Source organism: Podarcis cretensis (assembly GCF_951804945.1).
Source record: "Podarcis cretensis genome assembly, chromosome: 10".
Taxonomy (NCBI): Eukaryota; Metazoa; Chordata; class Lepidosauria; order Squamata; family Lacertidae; genus Podarcis; species Podarcis cretensis.
Window position 1 is genome coordinate 2363473 of NC_137179.1, and position 27859 is coordinate 2391331.

General features: G+C 51.1%; 1 protein-coding gene across 11 annotated transcripts in view; it reads right to left on the bottom strand.

The window, feature by feature from the left end:
* Window positions 1-27859, bottom strand: part of SHANK3 (SH3 and multiple ankyrin repeat domains 3) — a 494453-nt gene that overhangs the window by 39068 nt on the left and 427526 nt on the right. For 9 of the 11 annotated variants that reach the window (XR_013842778.1, XR_013842779.1, XM_079992132.1 and 6 more), the window contains 4 exons: window positions 21625-21705; window positions 19775-19798; window positions 13713-13840; window positions 11406-11499 (listed from right to left, as the gene is read on the bottom strand). Coding sequence is in view for 9 of the 11 variants with exons in the window: in XM_079992132.1 (XP_079848258.1) it covers window positions 11406-11499; window positions 13713-13840; window positions 19775-19798; window positions 21625-21705 (327 nt within the window). In the remaining 2 variants the exon portion in view is untranslated. The remainder of the gene's footprint in view (window positions 1-11405; window positions 11500-13712; window positions 13841-19774; window positions 19799-21624; window positions 21706-27859) is intronic. The other 2 variants (XM_079992133.1, XM_079992134.1) reach the window with 2 other exon arrangements.

Here is a 27859-nt window from a genome sequence, read left to right on the forward strand (position 1 = left end):
ATAAAGAATGGAGGGGGGATTAATAACTTATCTTAAAGACCACTGTAAACAGTTAAAGGATTGGAATATCACTTGTAGTTTAAGGGTGAATTTTGGGCACAACGGGAAAGGTAAAGGGTTTGGATTATCATAAAAGATGCAGGAGGAAATGATTAATAATAGGACCCACAAAGGGGAGGATGAAAGTCCAGGAGATTCCTTTGAATCTTGTTTTTATGATGTTTGGTATATCTCTGTTAAATTTTAATTTGAAAAATCAAATATATATTTTTTAAATAAAAAAAGCTCTGCCCTGCCCGGTGCCCAGTTCCCAATCCTTCCCTGAATGCCCTGACCAGCCCCACATGGTAGTTTTCCATTTCAAAGCGCTCCCTCCCTCCCTGCTGTTTTCTGCAGAGAGGCTGCGACTCTTGGGATCTTTCGTTTAGAGGAATGGCGAGCGAGAGGCAACACCATAGGAGTTTATAAAACAATGCCTGGCATGGCAAAAGCAGATGGAGGAAAACTTGTCTCCCTCTCTCCTAGTGCTAGAACTCGTGGACACCCAAGGAAGTGGAATGTTGGAAGATTCGGGACAGATCAATTCTCATTCATGCAGCACAGCGTTAAACTACGGAACTCACTCCCACAAGAGACAGTGATGGCTATCAGCCTAGATGGGCATGCTTGTGAAACATGGACCACTTATGTCAGGGAACTGACATCGGAGCGAGAGGTGGAGGCAAGGCTCCAGAGCGATGCAGGAGAGGGGACCAGCAGGGGGGAAGGAATTCAGCGTAACACCGGTAGAGAAGGGAGGGAGATGGAGGATTCAGAGAGAGGTCTCCAAGACCCTTCACCCGAGACCAGTGGGGAGAGCGCGGACACGCCTCTGCCTTCCCCTTACTTGCGCAGACGGGTCCCGCGCAGGGAAAGTAGGAGGAGACTTGGTGTCAAACAGCTTTTATGCTGGAAGAGGTTCAAGAAACGCCCACTGACGGATGCTGCAAGCGACTGACCGGCCACGGAGTGTGGTCTGTCAGCCAAGGCACGGTTAGCCAGGCAATCTAACCAAACTGAAGGCAACTTATGCACAAGTAACCCCTTACAACCATTACAACTTATAAATGCCATCTCCAACTTCTTGAAAGATTTCATCCACAAAGATCACCAGTGTTGAAGCAATGATTCTTCAACATCCACTTCGTTGGACTGGTCATGTTGTGTGGATGCCCGATTATCGTCTTCCAAAGCAACTACTCCATTCTGAACTTAAAAATGGAAAGCGTCATGCTGGTGGTCAACAAAAGAGGTTTAAAGACTCTCAAGGCAAATCTTTAAAAAATGTAGTATAAACACCAACAATTGGGAAACACTGGCCTGCGAGCGCTCCAGTTGGAGAACAGCCTTGACCAAAGGTGTCATGGGCTTTGAAGACACTTGAACTCAGGACACAAGGGAGAAACGTGCTAAGAGGAAGGCACGCTTGGCAAACCCTCACCATGATCAACTCCCACCCGGAAACCAATGTCCCCACTGTGGAAGGACGTGTGGATCCAGAATTGGCCTCCACAGCCACTTGCGGACTCACTGTTAAAACTGTGTTTATGGAAGACAATCTTACTCAGCTCCGAGGGATTGCCAAAGAAGAAAAAGAGAGCAGAACTGGGCATATCCTTCTTGGCAGCTGTTTTTTGGGTATGTATGCAGACTCTTCTCTGTCCCGCTTGCCATGCGATTCAGTGGAGAAATCTCTCCATTAACCTACATGGGGTGGGAGAATAGAGTGTTTCACACCAAGGTTCCTTAGCGGGGCAGGTGGGCTTCCACCCTCACCTGTCTCTTGTGGGGGGTGCAACCCATTCTTTCTCCGCATGCAAGTTAATTGAGAAAGCAACCCCGCCATTAACTTGAACGGGGTGGGGAGAGAGGCTGGACTGCCAGGGCAACGACTGTCCTTGGTTGACCCCTGAGTTGGCGAGGCTCATTGATGGAAACATGAAATAGAGCCTTCAGTGTCATTGGCCCAGTCTTTGGGGAGCTCTGCCAAAGGAAACCAAGAAGTCAATTTTGACACGTCTGCCGAAAACTTCTTCATTCCATCAGGCAATTAAGAATACCTTTCCACAATAGCTCATTGATGGGCCTCTGAATTTAAATTTTTATGTATTTAATGTTTATGACGTAGTGGTATATGCAGATTTGCATAAATAGAATCATAGAATCATAGAGTTGGAAGAGACCACAAGGGCCATTGAGTCCAACCCCCTGCCAAGCAGGAAACACCATCAGAGCACTCCTGACATATGGTTGTCAAGCCTCTGCTTAAAGACCTCCAAAGAAGGAGACTCCACCACACTCCTTGGCAGCAAATTCCACTGTCAAACAGCTCTTACTGTCAGGAAGTTCTTCCTAATGTTTAGGTGGAATCTTCTTTCTTGTAGTTTGGAACCATTGCTCCGTGTCCGCTTCTCTGGAGCAGCAGAAAACAACCTATCTCCCTCCTCTATGTGACATCCTTTTATATATTTGAACATGGCTATCATATCACCCCTTAACCTCCTCTTCTCCAGGCTAAACATGCCCAGCTCCCTTAGCCGAGGAAAGAAAATGGAAAGAAAAAAAAGGAAAGAAAAAAAGGAAAGAAAATGGCTGCAGTATTTGGACTCTCCTGCTTCTCTTTTACTATTGCCAAAAATGGCCTCATAACCAAGTGAGATACATCCATGAGCAGTAACATGCGCAGCCATATTGAGAGGCTGTGCAGAGGAGGGTGACCAGGATGATCAAGGGTCTGGAAACCAAGCCTGATGAGAAACGGTTGAGGGAGTTGGGGATGTTTAGCCCAGAAAAGAGGAGACTGAGAGGAGATAGGATACCCATCTTCCAATATCTAAAGGGCTGTCCTTTAGATGGAGCAACCTTGTTTTCTCCTGCTCTGGAAGGGAGGACTGGATCCAATGGATTCAAGTTACAAGAAATGAGATTCCAACTAGGGTTGCCATATTTTGAACAGCAAAAAAAGAGGACATATTTTCCAACATCTACTTTTAACTACACAATATTTTTCGCTCTATAAGACGCACCAGACGATAAGAGGCACCTAGTTTTTGGAGGAGGAAAACAAGAAAAAAAAAATCTGAATCCCAGAAGCCAGACCAGCAAGAGGGCTCTGGCTTCTGGGATAGCCTCTTACTGTTCTGGCTTCTTGGACACCGCCGCGAAGCCTCTCCTGGGCAGCGGGATGAGGGCTCCCCCTGCCCGGAAGAGGCTAAGCTAGAAGCCAGGAGAGCAAGCGGGATTGCTGTGCAGCTAAGCCAGAAGCTAGAACAACGAGAGGGAGCGCTGCACACCCTCTTGCTGTTCTGGCTTCTGGGATAATAATAATAATAATAATAATAATAATAATAATAATAATAATAATAATAATAATTTATTATTTATACCCTGCCCATCTGGCTGGGACCCCCCCCCCCCAGCCACTCTGGGAGGCTTCCAACAAAACACTAAAATACAATAACCTATTAAACATTAAAAGCTTCCCTAAACAGGGCTGCCTTCAGATGTCCTCTAAAAGTTTGGTAGTTATTTTTCTCTTTGACATCTGGTGGGAGGGCGTTCCACAGGGAGGGAGCCACTGCCAAGAAGGCCCTCTGCCTGGTTCTCTGTAACTTGGCTTCTTGCAGTGAGGGAACCGCCAGAAGGCCCTTGGCACTGGACCTCAGTGTCCGGGCAGAACAATAGCCCGGGATAACCGCGCAGCCTGCATTTGCTCCATAAGACACACACACACATTTCCCCTTACTTTTTAGGAGGGGAAAAGTGTGTCTTATAGAATGAAAAATACGGTATCTATTGCTATGATGACTCTCATTTCACATTCCCATGAAAACGAGGGCGTGTCCTGGAAAAAGAGGTCACATGGCAACCCTAAACAGGAAGAACCTTCTAGCTGGGAGAGCTCTTCAACTGTGGAACGGACTCCCTTAGAAACCTTCATTGGAGGTTAGCAAGCAAGGGACTGGACTAGATGTGCCCTGGTTTCCTCTACAGTTCTATGATTCTGCTGCTCCATGAATCTTGCCATCGTTCCTCTTCCCCCGAGTGCTTTGCGACTCTGTCGAACTGGATTCCAGGAGTATCTCGGAATACCAGCCCTCGGCTCCGAAGTGAATCACTGGCGGATTGTTGCCATTGTCCGTAATTAACTCTTTGGGAATCCCTGGAGGGGAGACGTGGTCGCTCACAATGCCTGGCGACGGGGCTGTTCTCTGTGTTGTCCAACATATCATTAAAAGCGCGCCAGCAACTAGCAGGGTGCTAATCGGAGGCAATTAGTCCTTTTTAATACCAGCAGAGCTGAGTCAAAGTGGGTCAGAGGATGTGCAGGGATCTCATGAAATCACAGAGCCAGAGAGGAAGAGGCCATGTGTTCTACTCTCTTGCCCTGTGGTACGATTCACTTGGCAGAAAGAGCCCGTGACCAACGCTTTTATACACCTTCACTAGTTTCTTTTCCAGGGACAGCGCTTGGATAACCAACTCAAAAAGAGGCAGGAGGGTTGCTGGATGAGGCCAGTGGTCCATCTAACACAACATCCTCTTCTCAACAGTTCAAAAAGAGGAAAAGTCCCCCAAATGAGGAGGTTGGTAAAAAGGGAAGTTGAAAGGCAAAGAGCATTAAGTCTCTTGGGTGTGGTTTACAAAAACACAATACAGTCAAACCTCAGTTGTTGAATGTAATCCGTTCCAGACTTCCGAAACATTCAACAACCGAGGCATCGGATTCAGGTTCCAAAAAAACATTTGAAAACCAGAGCATTTACTTCTAGGTTTCCGGCGTTCGGGAGCCGAAACGTAAGATAACGGAGGCGTTCGGAAACCGAGGTTTGACTCAATTGGAGCATAGATCAGGTACTGTGAGGGCTAGGGGGACATCGGAATGGTTGATGAGTTTAGTCAAAGATGCTGTTAGAGGCAATAAGGCTTCCTTCAAAAAAAGCACGGAAGACTTGCCCAAAGGAAGAGAACAAAAAGAATACGAGGAAGTGAAAAGAAAGCTGCCAATGTCCTAATCTCAAAGGCAAGCAATGTCCTAATCTCAAAGGCAAGCATGATAGAAGTTTCTGAAATCATGCATGGCATGGAGAAAGAGGATACGGAAGAGTTTTTCTCCATCTCTCCTAACTCTAGAAGTCATGGACATCAAATGAACCAAGCTGAAGGTTGGAAGATTGAGGATAGATAAGAGAATAGTCCTTCCATGGAGGTCTGTTAGCAGAGGCTGAATGGACGTCTGTCATGGATGCTTTAGCTGAAATCCCTGTACTGCAGGGGGTTGGACTAGATGACCCTCGGGGTCCCTCCAACTCTGCAATTCTAGGATATGAAATAGGACTTAATTCTAAAAGAGCAGCTACAACAGTCTGCAACAGCCAACGCAGAAGAGCCCCTTCAGGCCCCACAGAGGTCAATGTCTATTGTGGCAACTGCTCCCTTGCAGGTAATTTGCTTTTGACTCATTAGCCTGGCATAAAAATATCAGAGCCCGATGACTGCCCTCCTCCTTTGCCCTCCTCCTCAGATCCTGCTGCAGCCTGCTCTGAATCCACTTCCTTTAAAAAAAAAAATAATGCCAATCATTGCCTTTTAAAATTCTAATTCTGGGTCTACCTGGAAGGGTTCCACTATGGAAAGCCAATCTTGGATCTCTGCTTCCCCATTCATCTGCCTCAGCGTCACAATGAGGAGGAACAGTTCGGGAGATGCTGGGCTGTGACTCACAGCCATTTATTCATCAGCGCCTCCAGAACATTTCCAGGAGCCCAGAAATGTCTCGCATCATGAGGTCGCCCTTCCTCGCTTTCTCAATGGGAGCAGCGTTGTGGCCACAGCTTTGGTGTGATGGGGATAGAGAAGAATTCCTTGGGTCTCCTGAATGCCACCAAATCCCATTTGGGGTTCCCCATCTATCTGATGGGCATTGGCTTCTCAAGGCCCTTAACTTCAAGGATGCTCCAGACCAGGGAGAGGCAACCAGCAGTAGAAAAAGCTGAATGCTATTCTAGGCTGCATCAAGAGAAGTAATAAAAGGGAAAGGTAAAGGTACCCCTGCCCGTACAGGCCAGTCTTGACAGACTCTGGGGTTGTGCACCCATCTCACTTAAGAGGCCAGGGGCCAGCGCTGTCCGGAGACACTTCCGGGTCACGTGGCCAGCGTGACATCGCTGCTCTGGCGAGCCAGAGCCGCACACGGAAACGCCGTTTACCTTCCCGCAATTAGCGGTCCCTATTTATCTACTTGCACCCGGGGGTACTTTCGAACTGCTAGGTTGGCAGGCGCTGGGACCGAGCAGCGGGAGCGCACCCCGCCGCAGGGATTCGAACCGCCGACCTTTCGATCGGCAAGTCCTAGGCGCTGAGGCTTTAACCCACAGCGCCACCTGCGTCCCCTAAGAGAAGTAATAGTACCACTTTATTCTGCCTTGATCAGAGCATGCCTGGAATACTGTGCCCATTTCTGGACAACACAATTTGTGAAGGATGTTGACAAGCTGGAAGGTGTGCAGAGGAGGGCAACCAAGATGATCAAGGGTCTGGAAACCAAGCCTGATGAGGAACGGTTGAAGGAGCTGGGTATGTTAACTTTCTGAAAGTAAGAGCTATTTGGGAGGTGGTGGACTCTCCTTCCTTGGGGGTTTTTAAGCAGAGGTTGGACTGTCATGGATGCTTTAGCTGAGATTCCTGCATTGCAAGCCGCTGGACTAGATAATAATGATAATAATAATAATAATAATAATAATAATAATAATAATAAATTTATTTATACCCCGCCCTCTCCAGTCAAGACCGGGCTCAGGGCGGCTAACACCAGGTATAAAAACAATTGATTAAAATACAACTTAAAAACAAGATTAAAATACAACATTAAAATGCAGCCTCATTTCAATGGAAACTCAAATCAAAAACTTTTTGGGGATGAAAACATCAAATCTTCACCAAGACCAACTATCTAGACTGGTCCTGCGTGGGCCAGAAAAAAGCCAGGGAAGTCTCCAAATAGGAGTTCCATCACAGAAGGAGAAAGGAAAGAGGGGGAGGGGATCAAGTTGATTCCAAGCCAAAGGCCAGGCGGAAAAACTCTGTCTTACAGGCCCTGCAGAAAGAAATCAGATCCTGCAGGGCCCTGGTCTCATGAGACAGAGCGTTCCACCAGGCCGGAGCCAGTGCTGAAAAGGCCCTGGCTCTGGTTGAGGCTAAGCTGACTTCCTTAGGGTCCGGGACCTCTAGGGTGTTGCTATTTATGGACCTCAAGGTCCTCCGCGGGGCAGACTGGGAGATGACCATTGGAGATCCCTTCCAACTCTACAGTGAGTCTATGATTAACCTGGTCCCATCCAGATGTTGCTGGACACAGCTCCCATCAGCTGCTGCCAGACACCCTGGCCCTAGGGACTCTCAGTTTTGGCCTACAAGTGCAGCTGTGTTACAATCTCAGGCTTGCTGTGCAAGCTGATGGGACATCTGGAGCCTGAAACATCTGGAGGGCACAGGTTGGTGAAAGTTGATCCAGCAGGTCACTGAATTGATTTGGCAGGGCTACACCGATTGCTTCTCTTTACAGGACACTGAGTTATTTGGGGCTGTGGAAAGAGAGCGCCCCAGCATTCCTCCAGCCTCTTGAAATATTTCACATCCATCTGGGAGTCATCCATTTGTTCTCTTCTCCTGCCAGCTGCAGGCAGGGCTGCTCATACTCTTCCTCTGCAATGTTTGCTGTTCGAATAAGCGATAGCTTCAATTCTGCAGCACAATGAACTCAGGGCAAACCCAGCTTCTTCTATATATTTTGAAACGGATTGTAGGAAGATTCAGAACAGAATTTTTTTTCATGCAGGACTTACAGGAGGCCACCAACTTGGTTCTTATAATTGCACTCCAATTGCACACCCAAAACAACCTCTCATTTGAGCCCTGGTTATAAGGCCAGAGGTCATTTAAGCTGGCACTGTTTCCCTCCTGCCCAAGGCATTCCAAAGAGACCATTTCATTTCTGCAAAGACAAAGGCTTCTGAGCCGCGTGAGTGAGCAGGGCTGGTTTTGTGGTCAGCGAATCAAACCTGGTTTCCAAAGGACTGACCGGGTAGGGACACCCCTGCCATGCATATGCTCCATCAGGCCACAGACCAAAGCATGGAGCTGTCCACTACAAAAGCCAGGAAAAGATTTTCCTCGACAGTCACACAGAGTGGCTACCAGATGCCAAGTCTCTTATTACACCAGAAGGATGGCAAGTGGTTTGTCTCCCAGGTGGCTCCTTGTCAGGAGGATGAGCCTTCCTCAAAAGGTTCTTCCACCTGCTGAGGTTTCCAAGATAAAAAAGAAGAAGGTAACGGTAAAGGACTCCTGGACGGTTAAGTCCAGTCAAGGCGACTCTGGGGTTGTGGCACTCATCTCGCTTTCAGGCCAAGGGAGCCGGTGTTCGTCCACAGACAGCTTTCCGGGTCATGTGGCCGGCAGGACTAAACTGCTTCTGGCGCAACAGGACACTGTGATGAGTGCCAGAGCGCATGGAAACACTGTTTACCTTCCTGCCACCGTGGTACCTATTTATTTACTTGCACTGGTGTGCTTTAGAACTGCTAGGTTGGCAGGAGCTGGGACAGAGCAACGGGAGCTCACCCTGTCGCAGGGATTCAAACCGCCAACCTTCTGATCGGCAAGCCCAAGAGGCTCAGTGGTTTAGACCACAGCGCCACCTGCGTCCCTATAGTCTCCAAGATACAAACATCTCAGCCACATCATTGATGGGCCAGATTGTCTCTTGAGCTCTCCCTGCATCCTAACCCCACAGGGCACCATCTGCCACCTCTGTGGGCTGCTTGTAATGGTTCTGGTCAGCAGTGGATGGCATGGGAGGGCAGAGGTGCCCCATCAGACGTCCCTGTCGATGAGTCACAGCTGCTTACTGGGCGGAGGAGAAGGTAGGACAAGGCGGCATAAGATCAGAGGAAGAGCTTGATGTGTCAGGCCAATGGCGCATCCACGCCAATATCCTGCTCTCACAGAGGCTGAGCAGCTCTCCCCCTCTCTGTGGTTTCCAGCAATGGGTATTCAGGTGCATTGCTCCCTCCAGCCGTGGAGGAAGAGCTGAGCCCTCACATCCAGTAGCCATGGATGTCTCCATGTCCAATCCAAGTTAGGCGCCATCACTGCCTCCTGCCACAATTTCACTCTGCGCTGCCTGAATAACTTTTTTTTGTTTGACTATGCTGAACTAGCAAAACTGACCTGTGGGATCCGAAATCAGGAGGAAACAAAATTCCAAAGAGACTGGAGTAAATTTATAGAATATATATGTAATAACTGTAGAAATTTGAAGACTTTGGCAGGAACGAAATAAATCTTACGACGTAGATAGGACTGGATACAGTAAGGAACTGTGGAAAAGTAACTGAAGTAAGAAAACCTGTTGAAGGGAGGGAAGGAAGTCAACGTCCGGCAGAGTGTGGGGGAAGAATGTGGGCAAATGACTGTTAAATTTCACTGTGTTTTGTTTGTCCGTATTAAAGGAAAAACCAATAAAAAGCATTTTTTAAAAATGAAGAAAAAGGACTTTCTTTTGCCTGTCTTGAATCCCCCAACATTCAGTTTCATTGTATGTCCACGAGGCAGGGAGGGTGGAGAGGCGCCGAGCTAAATTCCCACATGGACCGATGAGTGTGGAGGCAGCGACAACGGGAGACGATGGGACACAAGCTGCCTCAGACCAGGTCAGGCCTTTGGTCATCTGGAGCAGCTATGTCTACCTTGACTGACAGCCGCTCTCTCCCCCTTATCGTATTGTGGCCCCACAGGTCTAACGCACAGCAACGGCAAGGGAGACATTTTTGATGACGGCGAAATGTAGAACCGTTGCGATAGCAAATCGTAGAACCACAGAACCACAGAGCTGGACGTTGACTGCACTGCGCTGAGCCCAAAAGACCCGAGGGGAACAAAAGGGCTGCAACCTGCCCTCTGGGACCCAAACACAAAAGCACCCTAGAGAAGCTGCCCTGTACCGAGTCAACCCATTGGCCCATCTAGCCCAGCTCTGTCTGCATGGGTTGGCAGCAGCTCTCTGGGGTTTTAGAAAGGGGCCTGTCCCTGCCTCACCTGCCGAGGATCAAACCTGTGGCATTTTGCATGCAAACCATGCATTCCACCACTGAGCCACACAGCCCTTCTGCACCTGCAGATTTTTCAGTGGACAACTCAGTTAAAAAACCACCAAGATGCCGAAGTATTTGTCTGTTCACCCTGCTCTTGCTAGAATCCAAGGGTTGGGCGTTCGGGGAACACAGATGACAAACATGAGACACACATTCCAAGGGGCAGCTCCTTCTCTGAGATAAGAGTGCGCAGAGGCAGCGCTATGGCGGGTGCATGAACCACTGTTTCTTTTCTGGCATTTTAAAAGGGCCAGCGGTTCTTTAAAGACAAGAAGGCAAAGCAGGGGAGATACAGAAGGCCTCCCTAATAGCTGATATTCCTATCTTTCCTCAGACCCAGGGGGAAAAGATGCTGGTTTTTAAAAGAGAAGCTGAGAGACAGGGCAGCTGAATGCCAGAGAGGAGTCAATAGAAAAAAGACTGTCACAGAACCGAGAAATTACACAAAACAAATGAAATACCGTGAAAATCCCTGAAATGAGAAGTAATCGGCTAGTAATCTTTAACATCAGCAGTAACATCTACACCATGGGAGCGTTTCAGCCCTGTTCTTGAGTTTGTTTAAAATCTAAAACAGCTTATCTGGCATTCCTTTCTTTGAATTTGTGCTATTTAGGTTTTTAAAACCTTTTTGTAAAGGCAATACTAAAGTTTTCACAGCCGAGTCCTCAACTCCTTATTGCTACTGCTTGGCTTTCTTCAAGCTGGGCTGCGTCTAAAACTTGCCATTTAGGTTTCCAAACCTTTTTTGTAAACTCAGTTTTAGAAATTGTACTTTTGAGTCCTCAATCCTTTATTACTGCGCTTTGCTTCACCTAGGTTGAGCTAGGATTATAACACTTCAGAATTTTTGGGAGTTTTACCCCCTTTCTTTGAATTTGGTCATTTAAGGTTTCTCTATTTCCTTCTGAGGAAACTGAATAGTTCAGTGAAACGAGGTTTGTAGCCAGTGTCCCATTAAGGCTTTGCTCAATTCTAGGTTTTTCTAATTTTTTCCTTAAACTTTTTGATTTTTGTTATTTAGTTTAATTCTATAAGATAATATTTCTGGTCGGTTACTTCTCGTTTCAGGGATTTTCACGGTATTCCATTTGTTTTGTGAATGCCAGAGAGGAGTCTCTGCGCCCCTGGAAGCTGTGGCGCAACGGTCCTGGCACCCATGGGAGAAGCCTGGGGTCGTGGTTTGGGGTATGGCAGAAGCACCACACCTACCTACAGATTTTGTCCGCGGAATTCCTTTGCGCAGGGAAATGTGGGGTTTCTCTGGACCAGTGTGGGCCGCCATCCCCTGCCGCTCAAACAGAGACTGGAAAAAAAGAGAGGGAAACAAGGGTTACTCTTCTGCCTGGCCGTAAACAGCCCTGCATCATAGTTTTGTGGAGGTGGAAAGAACCCTAAGAGGCCATCACCCCCCATGAGATGCAGGAATCCCAGCTCAAGAATGCCTGGCAGTTTGATGGCCAGGTCTCAGGCACATAGCTGTCAACCTTCCCTTTTTTTGTGGGAAATTCCCTTATTCCAGCGCCGTTTCCCACTGCTATCCCGGATTGTTAGATATCCCTGGGACAGGTGAGGCTGCTGATCCCTTATTTTCCAGGCTGCTGATCCCTTATTTTCAAATCTGAACGTTGACAGCTATGCTCAGGCATTCGTGAGCTGGGATTCTGGCACTGCCGGCGGCTGGGCTAGATGCCCCACCTGGCTGCTTCCCAATTCTACAATTCCACAATCCCTGGGACTTTGGTTTCCGCCAGCTCTGGAGAAAAAGCAGCGAGGCTTTGAAGAGAGGCTGCTCTCCACCTTGACAAGTGCTTTTACTATCTTAAAAATGGATGCATCGCCTACGTTGTTGAAAGAAAGAAATAAAATTGTCCAGTAGAACCTTAGAGACAAACTAAGTATGTTCTGGGTATAAGCTTTTGTGTGCATGCCCACTTCTTCAGATACACTGGAACAGAAGTCGCCAGACCCTTATATATAGTGGGAGGGTGGGGTGGGGTGGAGGGTAGGAGATGGATGACTGACTCAATGGGTATGGTAAACCTGTTGACGACTGTTAACGACTGCAGTTAGTCCTACAGGAAAAAGCATGGGATAGAAAGCTTGCAGACGAAAGCTTGTACCCAGAACAAACTTAGTTGGACAATTCTTTTATTTATTTTGACTGCGTCAGACCAATACGGCTACCTACCTGAATCTACGTTGTCAAGACCACCTTGACCGCTTCAGTTGGCGGAATCAGCACTACAGTGGTACCTTGGTTCTCAAACACCTTGGAACTCAAACAACTTGGAACCAAACACTGCAAACCTGGAAGTAAGTGTTCCGGTTTGCGAACTGTTTTCGGAAGCCGAACATCCTCCGTTCTGAGCGCCACACTTCCGTTTTGAATGTTACGCTGAGGTCTGTCTGTTTTTGCTATGTATTTTGCATTGCATTTTTGTGGCTCTTTTTCGTTTCGTTTTTGTGACTGTGTGGAACCCAATTCAGCTACTGATTGATTGTCTGTGTGACTGCAGTACATTGTTTATTCCTTTCATTTTATGGATCCATGGTCTCGTTAGATAGTAAAATTAATTTTAAATTGCTGTTTTAGGGGTTGTTTTTTAAAGTTTGGAATGGATTAATCCATTTTACATTACTTTCTATGGGAAAGTGCGCCTTGGTTTTGGAACACTTTGGTTTTGGAGCGGACTTCCGGAACGGATTGTGTTTGAGAACCAAGGTACCACTGTACTGCAGGTGCCCTATAACACCCATTCCATGTTTCTAAGCACTTGATAGTTTAGTGTGGCAGCACCTTTGGAACTCCCTGCCTATTGATATCAAACAGGAGCCTTCACTGTACTCTTTTTGGTTCCTGCTAAAAAACCCCCAACATTCTTGTTTAGACAGCCCAGAAGTTTAGGAAGTCGATGTGAATTCTAACTTGTTTTAGTACAGTCATATCTCATGTTACGTTTGCTTCATGTTACGTCCTTTCAGGATATGTCCCGCGGTGACCTGGAAGTACCAGAAAGGGTTACTTCCGGGTTTCGCCACTCGCGCATGCGCAGACGCACAAAGTGACATCACGCACATGCACAGAAGTGGCAAATTGCAACCAGCGCATGCGCAGACGTGCTGCTGCAGATTGCGTTCCTTTCATGTTGCAAATGGGCCTCCGGAGCGGATCCTGTTCGCAATCAGAGGTACCACTGTATTTTAATTTTCAGTATGTTGCAATTTCCCACCTTGATTTTCTTGCCTTATCTTTTTGTAAACCTCTTTGAGGGTTGGGGGTCTGGTGTATAAATTCCATGAAATAGACACACACACACACACACACACTCTCCGTTCCTTACTTATCAACCAGGGCAAAGCATTCCAATGAGATGGGCCGTGTCCTTAGCTTTCTCTGGCTTCCTGTCCCCAAAAGGCTGCTCCGCCCGCAAACCCTGGAATCCTTCCCAGTTTGTGGCTTTCCTTGCCGCACCCCCTGCCCTGCCCCCCTGCCCGCTGTGCTCCCGTATCTCTCACACTGATCTCCGCAGGGGTAATCCTTCTGCTGGTGGGTCTCTGCTTCACAGTGGCTGCCCTGGAATCTGCCTCCACGATGTCCGCTCTCAGCGAGGGCTCGGCGGCTGCCAAGATCTCGTCCAGCTTCTCTGCAAAGTCAAGACACAGCGTCCCCGTGAGCCATGCTTGGCCTCTGAAAGCAGGAACTCAACACAGAGATGGGCTGGGTGTATTGCCGGGGGGGGGGTGCACTTGCATGCCAGCAAGGGAGCCCTGCGGCCTTCTGGGTGGCTGGTGAGGCATTGCTCCCTTCGCCTTGTAGGAGAAAAGAGCCCCCACCAACACAGGAACCCCGCAGCTCCTTGAAAGGATCAGCACCCAAAGGGCCACGATTGGGTCTACGAGATCGCCTATGCACCTGTTCCATGGAAGTGAGAGCTGGACCATAAAGAAGGCTGATCGCCGAAGAATTGATGCTTTTGAATTCTGGTGCTGGAGGAGACTCTTGGGAGTCCCATGGACTGCAAGAAGATCAAACAGAGCCTCGGACTTGCCAATCAGAAGGTCGGCGGTTCGAATCCCTGTGACAGGGTGAGCTCCCGTTGCTCTGTCCCTGCTCCTGCCAACCTAGCAGTTTGAAAGCACGTCAAAGTGCAAGTAGATAAATAGGTACTGCTCCGGCGGGAAGGTAAACGGCGTTTCTGTGTGCTGCTCTGGTCCGCCAGAAGCGGCTTAGTCCTGCTGGCCACATGACCCGGAAGCTGTACGCCGGCTCCCTCAGCCAGTAAAGTGAGATGAGTGCCGCAACCCCAGAGTTGGCCACGACTGGACCTAATGGTCAGGGGTCCCTTTACCTTTACCTGCCTCCAGTGGTAGGGAGTTCCACAGTTTAACAACTACGCGCTGCATGAAAAAGGACTTCCTTTTGCTCTCCTTCAGACAGAAGCTGCCTTCTCCATCAGCGCAGCTCTCTCCGAAAGCTGGCCAGCTCCAGGTTTAGAGAGGCGTTCGCCAACCTGGTGCCCTCCAAATGCACAGGTTTTTTTTGGGGGGGGGCTACAACTCCCCATCAGTCCCTGCCAGCACAGCTGGTTGAAGTTGCAGTTCCCCAACACCTGGAGGTTGCTTGAACCTCTGCCCTACGCGACACCCTTCCGCTCTGAAGTTTCCCGAGCAACTTCCCCCCGCCTGGAACTCTACAGAGAGAAAACCAACAGTCTAAATCACAGTCTCCCTAAGCTGCTTCTCTAAGCGACAACTGACTGTTGAATGTTTTCTTTAAATTTTAGGTTTCATTATTGTTCCACAAGATGTGTATGTCTTTAAGGGCCAGAGCAAATAATGTGACCTAGTTTTACAGCTGTGAGGCAGTATAGCAGGTGCTGTTATGTTAATTAAGCTGTTGGGTACAGTATATAAAGAGCATCACCTAGCTCTCTCAGGACCCTGGTGGATGGGTTGGGTCATGCTTATTGATATATTGTAAAAGGAGTTTCTGTTTTTGTTATTAAAACCTAGCAAAAGTTACTTTTGTGTTCCTTGTAGTGTGTGGTCTCCCCAGCACGCCTTCTGCAGCACAACTAATCTGCAAATAGCCAACATCTTTGGTTATGGGCCCAGACTGCACATTTTTGGACTTTGAGAAAGGTTTGAAAACTCCTTCTCCTGTTGGTGTGGTTCTGTGGGTCTGGAAGAGTTCCAGAATGGCTGACTGGGTTTCAGAAGCTGAGAAAGCTCTGACGTTCCCACAGCTGACAGATGAAAACTACAGTTTATGGTGGTTTTGGGTGGAGGCACTTTTGACCTCTTGAGAAGTGTGGACCTATGTAACTAATCTGCAAATAGCCAACACTGACGTCTAGTAGGGCATTCTCAGGCTATGAGGCACCTGTGGCATTCCTCTTAAGTGGAGCGAGTGACCGTCGTGGGTTGTTCCAGACTCGGTTGCTGCTGCCAGCCACGCAGGGTTCTGTCTGGGCTGGAGACTTGCTGCAGTTTGCTTTGAGAAAGCCATTGGTTGGGCCAGTGCAAAAGGCTGGTTTCCCCATGGTTTCTCATCACAGCCTCCCCTCCTCCTCTCTCCTCCTCTCAGGCCCCTTCATCCCTCTGGATGAGACCGTATGGCACACCCACCACTTCCTGCCAGGAGCTGCCAGCAAACATCTTGATGCTGCTTGTTTGGGCACATTCGTCTGCTTGCCCTGATTTGGGCCTCCTTTCTCTGCCTGAAGCCCCTTCCCCCTTCAAGTCTCACAGCTGCCCAGTCTGATGGGCTCACTTTCATGCCCAGGCTCTGAATCTAAGAGGCACCTCTCCCCACAAGGAAGATGGCAACACACCTGCCAGCCACCGTTATGCGATCAGGGAGACGCTTTCACCATTAGAACCACGGCAGTCGTAAAGAAAGAAACAGCCCACTGCTCCATTGCTTGAGAACTGCTGGTGCAAGCAGGCACCCGGGTCAATCCTTTAAAAGCTTGTTTTAATAATAAATAATAAATTTTTATTTATACCCCGCCCTTCCTGGATCAGAAAACTGGGCTCAGGGCGGCTAACAACAAATTTAAAACACTTAACTGATGCAACAAAAAACAGCATAAAATACAGTATAAAACGTGGATAACAATCAATTCAGAATTCAAAGATCAATTTAGGGGGGAAATTCATCCAATAAACTTTAGATGATCACCAGGGCTAGCTGGCTAAATTAGTCCTATTTGGGCCAGTGAGGAGACCAGGGGAGAATTAGCTGTGGGGTCCCAGAGCAGTTAATCTTCATAAGAAGGGGAGGGGGAGGGAAGGAATGGGAATAAAAGATCAGGCTAAATTCAAATTGAAAGCCAGGCGGAATAGCTCTTGTGGAAGAAGGTTAAATCCTGCAGGGCCCTGGTCTCATTGGACAGAGCATTCCACCAGGTCGGAGCCATCACTGAGAAGGCCCTGGCCCTGGTGGAGGATAATTTGACTTCCTTAGGGCCCGGGCCTTAAGGTCCTCTGCAGGGCATACCAGGAGAGGCGGCCCCGTAAATACAAGGGCACGCAAGAAAAATCTCCTATGTCGCATATTAGCTGGCCTTGCTTGTCTCTGGGTGGTTCTAGACTGTTGCCTTATGGCATTTAAAATCCTCTGTTGTTGTGCCGTTAATTACAAGTGGAATTGGAGTTGATTTTCAATGCTTTGCATAGGGTACGCATATTCCTTGGGAGCACCCCCTGCTATGCTCTGCCTAGATCAGGGTGTGATGGCAGGATAAAGGTGAACATCCCTCAGCACATCAGCGGATATGTTTGCACATAACGCCATGCCAAAACACAGCTTATGGCCGATGCGCACCTGAGCTCTGGCTTGGCTTTCTGCTCTTTAAAGCTCCATGTCTCAGTGCCCTTTTAGTTTATCCAGAGCATTCGCCATGGCAAACTGCTCTTTAAAGCTCAGTTGGAGCAAATGTCAATCCGCAGAAAACCCGAATGGATGTTTGCCCCGATTCAGCTTTAAAGAATGGGTTTTTGTGGAGAAAGCTTGGGGCAGAGACTGCTCGGACACAGAGCCTTGATAAATTGTGGACCTCTGCCTGGAAAGAACAGGACAAAAGTTAAGTCTGGAGAAGCCCTTAGTGTCTGAACCTAGGGTCATGGGGACCAAGATGATGAAGAGTCTGGAAGCTGAGCCTTATGAGAAGCAGTTGAGGGAGTTGGGGATGTTGAGCCTGGAAAAGCAGAGACCGAGAGGTGATGTGAGCACTTCTGAAGGGCTCTCACATGGAAGATGGAGCAAGCTTGTTTTGTGATGCTCCAGGACCTGAAGTGATGGGTTCAAGTTACAAGAAAAGAGATTCTGACTCAACATCTGGAAGAACTTCCTGAGGGCAAGAGATGTTTTCACTGCCATGGTCTCCCTCGGAAGGTGGTGGACTCTCCATCATTGGAGCTTGGCTGGCCAGGTGTCCATGGATGTTTTAGATGTGATTCCTGCACTGCAGAGGGTTGGATTAGATGACCACTGAGTTCCCTTCCAATGCTACAGTTCTGTGATTCTTTGATTCTACTAAAAAGCCTGCTGGATGAGGCCAGTGGCCCAGCTAGTCCAGCAACCTGTACTCACAGGAAGCGACCAGATGCTCATTATGGGAAATCCTCAAGGAGGATTAAGTGTGCGAAACCACCCAGTTTCTGAATGCCTGAGGACTCCAGCCTGAAGCTCGCAATTGGCGTGGCTGAAGGAGCTGCTGTTTCACACTTTCTTGACGATTTTAATGCTTGTGGAATTTGCATTTGGCTATCAGCAACTTCTGGGACGCAGGTGGCGCTGTGGGTTAAAGCCTCAGCGCCTAGGACTTGCCGATCGAAAGGTCGGCAGTTCGAATCCCTGCGGCGGGGTGCGCTCCCGCTGCTCGGTCCCAGCGCCTGCCAACCTAGCAGTTCGAAAGCACCTCCAGGTGCAAGTAGATAAATAGGGACCGCTTACCAGCGGGAAGGTAAACGGCGTTTCCGTGTGTGGCTCTGGCTCGCCAGAGCAGCGATGTCACGCTGGCCACGTGACCCGGAAGTGTCTCCGGACAGCGCTGGCCCCTGGCCTCTTAAGTGAGATGGGCGCACAACCCCAGAGTCTGTCAAGACTGGCCCGTACGGGCAGGGGTACCTTTACCTTTACCTTTATCAGCAACTTCTAGGGATGCGGATGGCGCTGTGGGTTAAACCACAGAGCCAAGGACTTGCCGATCAGAAGGTCGGCGGTTCGAATCCCTGCAATGATGGGGTGAGCTCCCGTTGCTCGGTCCCTGCTCCTGCCAACCTAGCAGTTCGAAAGCACCTCAAAGTGCAAATAGATAAAAAGGTACCGCTCTGGCGGGAAGGTAAACGGTTTTTCCGTGCGCTGCTCTGGTTCGCCAGAAGCGGCTTCGTCATGCTGACCACATGACCCGGAAGCTGTACGCCGGCTCCCTTGGCCAGTAAAGCGAGATGTGTGCCGCAACCCCAGAGTCGGTTACGACTGGACCTAATGGTCAGAGGTCCCTTTACCTATCAGCAACTTCTAGCCATCTATTCTTTGGGAATCTGGAAAGGAGCAAACACAAGAACTCCCTCCTGGTGTGGTTTTAGGCCACGATAAGTTCGCACCGATCTATTTATGTAATTCTTTTATTGCACTTTACATTTTATCATGTGGATACGGAGCTCTGGCAATAGAAACTGCCATTAAAAAGCTATAAGAGAGGGGAACAGGAGCCTTGAGGCAATTGCTCTGAGGCTGAGGAAACGGTGTCCCCAATTAGTTTAGTGGTTCCTCTCATCTTGCTGGCTTTTGGAGAGCGTGCAAAACCTGAAAGGCCCAGGGCTGCTGCTGAGGGGTCACCATGGCCCTGAGTTACCATAGAATTGCAGATTGCAAGGGACCCCTAGGGGTCATCTTGTCCACCCCTCTGCAATGCTAATGAAGGTGCTGCATTGATTACTGTTTTTAACTAATTGCAATCGCTGTTTATTTTCTGCTGGAATGCAGGAAGCCTATACATGGGGTGTGTCGTTTGGATATATGTTTTGTGTGCGTATGTGGGTGTGCACACAGATCTTTGCACAACGCAGCCACATTCATGCAAGCAAACAAAACACCCTAAGCCCTCGCCATTCTTTGAACCTGAAGCGGTGTCTGGCGGCATTGCCCCGGAGCTCAACATCCATAAATCCACACGGACACACTGGCCGGTCTTCAAGAAGCTGACCTCACAATCGCCAGGAAAACTTTGTAGAGGCTGCATGGCTGGACTCTCATTCCATGGGCTGCACTGCCGTCCTCCCCACCAACAAACAACGTGAACTTAGGACATGGTTTGCCAGGCTGGCACGAAGGCTTCGTCTCCCAAACCTCCCTCCTTCCACAAACAGAACATTGCAAAGACCAGAAATGGCTTAGGAGAGCGAAAGGTCCACTCTCCCATGTGCCCTGCGGCCATTAGCATGGACTGGGGTCCCAGTGCACCTTCCCATCATGCTGGGGAGAGAGGGAGGGAGGGAGGAAGAGAGGTAGGGGCAACTTGGATCAAAAGGGGTTTGGAAGAACCCTGGAGACAGGCGGTTGAACTCACCCCCTTTCCTCCTCCGCATTGAGGCTTGGAATCAAGAAACAAAAGTACAGGACATCAATGGTGTGCAGGGTGCGCTCCCCCCTTGCCCCCACACCCGCGGCATGCTGCGCCCCCTTCTCTGCTGCCTCTGCCACAGCAAGATGGCTCTCTAGGGAAGGGTCTTGGTCTGTCCCCAAGTTTTTTTGGGGGGTAGCAAGATGCATTCTGTGATGCTTCCCATGCAAGCCCCCACCCCGTCATGCACCCTCTCACCTTGGGGAGGCATGCCTTCCCAGCCTCAAATAACAGCACTAGGGGATTTGCACATCCCCCCCCCCACAGCAGGCCAGCTCAGTTTGAGTCACCCCCTCGACTGCCAAAGCTCAGCTTTGGAAAGGGAGAGGGATCTCTGGGCATGTGCTGACTGCCTTCCCCTTCCACACAGAGTCTAGGGACAGGGGTTCTGAGTGGATTGGAGCCCAAGCGCTGGAAAATAGCCCCCCCCCAGCAGAGAATGTTCTTACAGGCTGGGGAGGTGGGAGGAAGGGAGGGACCCCCTTTGGGGCTCAGTTCCCCCAGCCTTTCAGCACATACAGGGTTCCCTGAGCCACCCAGGCCAGCCCCACATCTGATGTACACGAGGCTGTGGGGTGGGGTGGGGGGGTGTAGCATTCATGCACAACCCGCTCCTCCCATTATCTCCTCTGTTTCGGGCCAGGAACCCCCCACCCCCAGAATTGCCGAAGAAGCCATGGCTGGCGATTTTCCATACGAGGCCTCCCCAAGGAGCACCCTGAGCAAAGACAGACCCCAAAGGTGGGAACAGTGACCCCCCTGGGATGCCAAGACTTTTCTCTGGAGTGGGGTGAAAGCAAAGGGGCGCAGGAAACCATGGTTCTCTCCCACCACCCCCACCGGGCACTGACTTTTGTACACCACCAAACCTTCCCTGCTCAGAGAAAGAGCAAAGCGTTCCTGCATCTAGAGATGGGTTGGGGGGGCAGTTAGTGGGGCAGGCACAGGGGTACAGCCCCGTTAGCCCAGCTAAGCAGGTCCAGGCCTGGTCAATGCCTGGGTGAGAGACCTCTTGGGCACCCACCCAAATCTATGCCACCTCAAGGTCCGGTGAGGAAGGAAGGTGGGAGAGAGCAAGGCTGAGAATGAGTCGAAAGGACGACAGGCTTGGAGGGTGGATGGCTGTGCCCGGGCACCATGAGGGCAAAGGCCCAGAGCTGGGCACAGAGAGGGAAGTTCTGCTGGAAGCGCCAGGGAAAGCAGTCTGGCATTAAGCAGGAAGTCTCAGCAGCATGTTGTGGGCAGGAATGGGCACAGCGAACGCAGGACCAGGAGGGGAAACCAGGCCCCACAAGGACCACGCCAGGGAAGTCGGGAGAGGGGAAACGTTGCTGTTCGTGCAGGGGGGAGAGTGTTGGGCCAGGACCCGGGAGAGGCCTGGGTGCAAATGTCGCCCACCCACTCTCAGCTCACCGGGCGTGACTTTGGAAGCCAGTCACTGCCTCTCTCGGGCCAACCCACCTCACAGGGTTGTTGTGCTGGTTAAATGACATGGGAGAGGCCAGGGTTCAAATCCCCCCACTTGGCCAGGAAGCTCACTGGGCGTGACCTTGCTGCACCCCCAGTCTCACCTACCTCCAGGGTTATATTTGGGAGGGCAATGGCCTTGAAACAGCCTCGGAGCTGGAGCCGAGGGCAGGTGGGTGTGGCCAGGGCACCCCCCAACCTCACTTGGGGAGGTGGTGCGTGCCTGAGGAGTGGGGGCAGCAACCCTCCGCCCCGCCCGCCATGCATGCTCTCCTTTGGGTCCACCCCCCTCGACCCCCCCCCCCCGCCGCCCCCTTGCCAGGACTCACCCAGCTCCTCCAGCTCAGCGGTCATAGACTTGGATCGCAGCGTCAGGGTGGTGCTGGGCGCCCTCTTGGGCGGTGGCGGGGCTGAAAGGAAGAGGGAGGGCATTTTGCACTTGCGGTCCAGCAGCTTCCTGGGCGTTGCCAGGTGCAGGTGCCACTTCTTCTCCACGGCCTGGATCTCCTCGTACTCCCGGGAGGAGGAGGAGTCGCACTGCTGAAGGATCTTGTTCAGGCTGCGAGTGGAGGCAAACTTCTTCATGGTCCCGCGGCCGGCGGGCCGGGGTGGGAGCAGGGAGGGCAATCGGGACAGGGGCAAGAGAGTGTTCTGGCCGGGACCCTCAGCTCAGGGGGCTCCCGGGCATGGTCTGCCCAATCCTGCCGCTCAGCAGACCCTCTCCCTGGCCGGCGGCCCCCTCCCTGCCAGGGAGGCCATGGGCAAAGGCGGCACGGCACCAAGGTGATAGCGCTGGTCCTAGGTCCTCGTTCCCATGGCCAGGCCCTCGTTCCCCTGCCTGGCCTGGCTCTCCATTAACTCTGGGGGCTGACACTGCCCTTGGGGACTCTGCCCGGTGGCAGTGCTGCCAAGCGGCTTGGGCACGTGGAGACCTCGCTCCGGGGCGGAGGCGGCAGCGGCAGAGGCAGAGGGCACGGCTGGTCCCCGGCTCTCCCTAGCCAGCCCGTCCGGCGGCGGCGATGCCAGAGCGAGGCTCCATCTGCCATGGGGTTTGTGACAGAGCGGAGGAGCGGAAAGGCTGGCTCGTCGCTCCGCTCTCCCTCGCCCCGAGATCCGTAACAATGCGGGCTTCAACGCTCCCCGTCGCCATGGAAACCGGAGCTCGGAGCTGCTGCCGGAGGCGCCTGCATCAGAGACCCCCAAAACAGGGGTGGGGGGGGGGAGCAGAGAAGAAGCACGATTCCCACACAAGGCGAGCCGGGGAGGAAGCTGTGGGCCCAGTCGGGGTGGGGTGGGGGCAAGGCCAGAGAGTCGAGGGGGGCGGAAGGACCTCTGTCCGCCACGCGATCCTGCCCTTGCTGAAGCAGCGAGCAATTGGGCTGTCTCCTGCCAGGAGATGGGTGGCAGCCGGCTTGTGCAGGAGGTGCCCGGGGTCTTCACTGCCAGAGAAGGTCTTCGCGGTGCCCAGCCCAGAGGGTGCACTTTCTGAAAGCAGGAGACAGGTGCTTTGCTGGGTGCCGGCCACCTGGGTGCTCAGGGATGGATCTCCACGTCTGCAGGAGGTGCTGAAAGCTCAGAAACATCTCTCTCTCTCTCTCTCTCTCCCTCCAGCCAGGGAATGTGCAGACCCTCCAGGAGGCAGTGAGCAGAGTCAGCAGCGTGATGCCCACCGCACAGCTCCGTCTTCCCCACGACTCGCACTCTTGCGCTCTGGCAGCGCGCAGGATAATTACAGCTCTGGGTGGCAAGTTGCCTCCCTTCCTCTCCCCGCTGCTGGCTCTCCAAGCCGCCTGGCTCCCTGCCACCCAAGCAGGCAAGGAGGGACCCTGGAGCTCCCCCCACAGCCGTCTCCTCCTTCCCCACAGCACAGACCCACGGGGCTAAAAATAGGAGCCGAGCCCACCCTCCCCCTCGCTCTGTCTCCGCTGTGTGGGAGGGAAGCTGCCTCACTTTCCCAGCTCCTTCCCCACTCGCCACAGGCGAGGCTTCTGTGGCACCAGGGAGTGGGGGGGGGGAGCAAAGGCAGCCACTGCCCCACCCCATACCCGGAAGGAGAGGTGGTGTGGTGTGGTGTGGGGGCTCAGCCAGAAAGGAGAGCTTGTAATGGGCGGGTGCTCCTCACATGGAGCATGGGAGGCGCATGAGATGTGACTGGTTGGTTCTCATGCCAGAACTACAGCTTCGCTTCCCACCCAGTCCTTCCTCAGGGCTAGCTTCTTGACAAAGCCAATGGTAGAGTCAGAAGGGACCTCCAAGGCTCATCAAGTCCAACCTCTGCAATGCAGGAATCTCATCCCCGACAGAGGGCCACCCAACCTTCTGCTTTAAAACCTCCAATGCGCGCGCACACTGAGCAATCCTCATCATCCATCTATTTCGTGCGGCGACGCCTCTGGCACAACTTTTAGGAGGGGCAGATGCCTGCTTCTTGGCAGAAAAGCGATGACAAACCTAGACAGCATCTTAAGAAGCAGAGACATCACCTTGCCAACAAAGGTCCATATAGTTAAAGCCATGGTTTTACCAGTGGTGATGTATGGAAGTGAGAGCTGGACCATAAAGAAAGCTGATCGCTGAAGAATGGATGCTTTTGAATTCTGGTGCTGGAGGAGACTCCTGAGAGTCCCATGGACTGCAAGATCAAACCTCTCCATTCTGAAGGAAATCAGCCCTGAGTGCTCACTGGAAGGACAGATCCTGAAGCTGAGACTCCAATACTTTGGCCACCTCATGAGAAGAGAAGACTCCCTGGAAAAGACCCTGATGTTGGGAAAGATGGAGGGCACAAGGAGAAGGGGACGACAGAGGGTGAGATGGTGGGACAGTGTTCTCGAAGAGACCAGCATGAGTTTGACCAAACTATGGGAGGCAGTGGAAGACAGGAGTGCCTGGCATGCTCTGGTCCAGGGCGTCACGAAGAGGCCGACACAATGACTAAACAACAACAATGAGGCAGCTCTATGGATGGTGGGCACCCCCATCCATATTGATCGATCAAATATTGGCCTGTTTTTCAATCACAGTTGAATCCTGTGGACCATCCCAAGGGGCCAATGCACAGCCAACTTCCTAGAGTGCTGCCAGGTTGACCTTTGCTTGCGATGGAAGCCTGGGTCTCCCTCAAAAAAAGCAACTCTCACTGGCTGGCCGTGAGAACCAGAGGCTTCACTTCACACAAGGAGTCCTTCACAGCAAAGGTCGCTGCCTGGTGGGCAGAGGAAGGGGTGTGTGGTGGGGCGGACCACCCCGGGTGTCTTCGCTGAGGGGGGTGACATTTGGTGTGCTGCCCACCCGTGACTCCCAAGCCTACCCCAAGCTGTCAGGGGAAGGGGGATAGCTGCCCCACTTTGCCAGTGGTATTTACCCCTTCCCCCTTCGTCTTGACAGCTCTGGGGAGTCTTGGGAGCCACGGGTGTGCAGTGCGCCGAATTTCCGCCATCGTTGGCTCACTCTGTCCGTGGCTGCAGGGTGCATGCGCTGCTCTGTGCACCCAAGCGGCTATCCCGCGCCTACAAGGGCACCCTCCGTGCCACGCCTGCCCTGGGCAGTGTGGGCATATGCTCTACCACTGGGCAGAGAGCCTGGCTGGCAGCACTGGGGCCTGGGTTTGAATTCCTACCCACTCACAAAGCCCATCAGATGGCAGACAAAATTAATGGGCTATGCAGAATTGGATAAAATGACAGGCAGGATTCGAAACCTGCGGGGCCAGAGATTTACAGAAGATTGGAAGAAATATACAAATTATTTGAAGAGCAACTGTAATCAACAAATTACGCTAGTAGGGCTACAAGAAGTTTTGTAAGGAGAAATATATGAAATATTGCAAAGAGAAAGAAGAGAGATATTAGTTGTGAGATTTAAATGTAATAGTGAAAATAAGAAATGTAAATTAAGTAAATAGATGGGAAAATTTTCAGATATGATGGATGGAATTCAAAAAAAATTGTATAAGATGTAAAAGTATGTTTAATTGCAGTGGTACCTCGGGTTACATACGCTTCAGGTTACATACGCTTCAGGTTACACACTCCGCTAAACCAGAAATAGTGCTTCAGGTTAAGAACTTTGCTTCAGGATGAGAACAGAAATTGTGCTCCGGCGGCGTGGCAGCAGCAGGAGGCCCCATTAGCTAAAGTGGTTCTTCAGGTTAAGAACAGTTAAGAATGGACCTCCGGAACGAATTAAGTACTTAACCTGAGGTACCCCTGTATTGTTGAAAAATTAATTAAAAAAAATATAAAATAAAAGAAGCCCATCAGGTGACAACAGGCCAGCCACGTGGCATTCACAGGCATAAAGGTAAAGGTAAAGGTACCCCTGCCCGTACGGTCCAGTCTTGACAGACTCTGGGGTTGTGCGCCCATCTCACTTAAGAGGCCGGGGGCCAGCACTGTCCGGAGACACTTCCGGGTCACGTGGCCAGCGTGACATCGCTGCTCTGGCGAGCCAGAGCCGCACACGGAAACGCCGTTTACCTTCCCGCTGGTAAGCGGTCCCTATTTATCTACTTGCACCCGGAGGTGCTTTCGAACTGCTAGGTTGGCAGGCGCTGGGACCGAGCAGCGGGAGCGCACCCCGCCGCAGGGATTCGAACCGCCGACCTTTCGATCGGCAAGCCCTAGGCGCTGAGGCTTTAACCCACAGCGCCACCTGCGTCCCTATTCACAGGCATAGGGGAGACTGAACTCCTGTTAGCTCCTTTGGCTAACAGCCCTTGGAAGCCTTATTGCCCAGGAATCAGCTCATGCTCCTTTCAAGCCATCCAAGCGAGTTCCAAAGTCTAACGGAACACAGTGCGAAGAAGGTTTTTCTTTTGTCTGCCCCCAACAGCCTTCTGCACCCCATGGAGCCCCCAAAGCCCATGTTAGGCTGGCAGGGGTTTGCCATGAGGTCCCTGGAGGCTGATCCTGTCGAGTGCTTGGTCTGCACACCTGCCAGAGGTCAGCTCTGCAGGTACGATTTATTATCCCTGCTAGGAAGCTTTCAAATTAGAGTATCAGGGGCCTGGCAGAAATGACCGGCAGAATCCGAGACCAGGGAAAAGAATCGGTGGAAGAAGACTGGAAGAAGTTTAAAGACTATCTGCAGAAACACTGTAAAATTAAGGAATGCTAGAGGGATGTTGGATAGTAACTAAGTGGTTTTCAGCTGTAATGCTTAAGAGATAGAAAATAAGGATTTGAAATAAGCAAAAGATCGAATGGCGAGGACTTGCTGAACAAACAATTTTGAACTGGAATATAAGAAAAGGTGGTATGAAGAGGTCTGGAAAGTAAGGTAAAAGAAAATATGTAAATGGAATTTATACATGTTTTTTTTTTTTTTTAAAAAAATTGTTTTTATGTATTAACCCTGAAAATTTTAATAAATATTAAACAAACAAACAAAAATTAGAGTATCGGAAGAGCCTGCCGGATCAGGCCCTTGGTCCATCTAGTCTAGCACCCTGGCTGACCAGATGCTCTCGAGGGAAGCCCAGGAGCAGGATCTGAGCACAAGCTGAGCCCTCTCCCCTCCTGCATTTTCCAGCCCTTGGTGTTCAGCAGCACTGGGAAGGGACCACGAGCGCTATCTAGTCTAACCTCCTGAGAAGCAAGAATCCTTTGCCAATGAAGGGACTCGAACACATGACCAAGAGTTTAAGAGTTTCATGCTCCAACCACCTTCTCCTCTATACATTTGCCTGATCCTCTTTCAAAGCCATCCAAGTTGGCCCTCACTGCCTCCTGTGGCAGAGAGTTCCGCAGTTTAAGAATGCTTTTTCCCCAACATTTGGCTTCATGGAATGCCCACGAGTTTTAGTCTTTGGAGAGGCAGAGAAAAAGCCTCTTTCCACGCTCTCAATGCCGTGCAGGATCTTGCAAACTTTGATCATGTCGCCTCTTCCTTGCCTTTGCTCTGAACAAAAAAGTCCCCAGAGGAGGAGCTCGGAGCTATCCTGTCGACGCGGCTCCTCTCTGAAGCTGCCACAGCCCTGTCCTCAGCGCAGCATCTCCCGCAGGCTAAAATCCACCCCCAGGTGCTCTCCTCCATCCCAGCCAGCCTTGGGGCATCACCCTGCACTCTTCTCTCCAGCTGAGGCCCCAGGGAGGCTTCCGACTCTCCAGCGATGTGGGCAAGTTGGGCTGACCCCACTGGGCACCCATGCCGGTGCGTCTCCCTCCTGCTCCTGAGCAAGCAGCTTCTGGTGCAGCGGATCCCTCTGAGGTCCTGGGCCTTGCAGCCCCTCTGCAGGATCTTGGGAAGGCGATCCGGGGTCCCCCGGATCTGGTCCTGAGCCACGTTGCCCCTCGGCCGGCCCGTTCCACGAGGGTTGTGCATTGCACGCTGTCTTCTTCTCTCTCTCTCTGCTCTTTTGGTAGGGCTTCATCCAGCGCACCTTTCAACACTTCAGGCCTCTCCTTGGAAGTGTGGGCAGCTATGTGTGAGCCACCCCACATGACGTGGGTCACTGAGGCTGCTTTCCTGACAGGCCCTAGGGCGGCCGGATGGTGGGATGTACGAGGGGGGCCGTTGATGGCCCCCAGAGCCACCCCAAAGATGGGGGAATGAGAGCCAGGA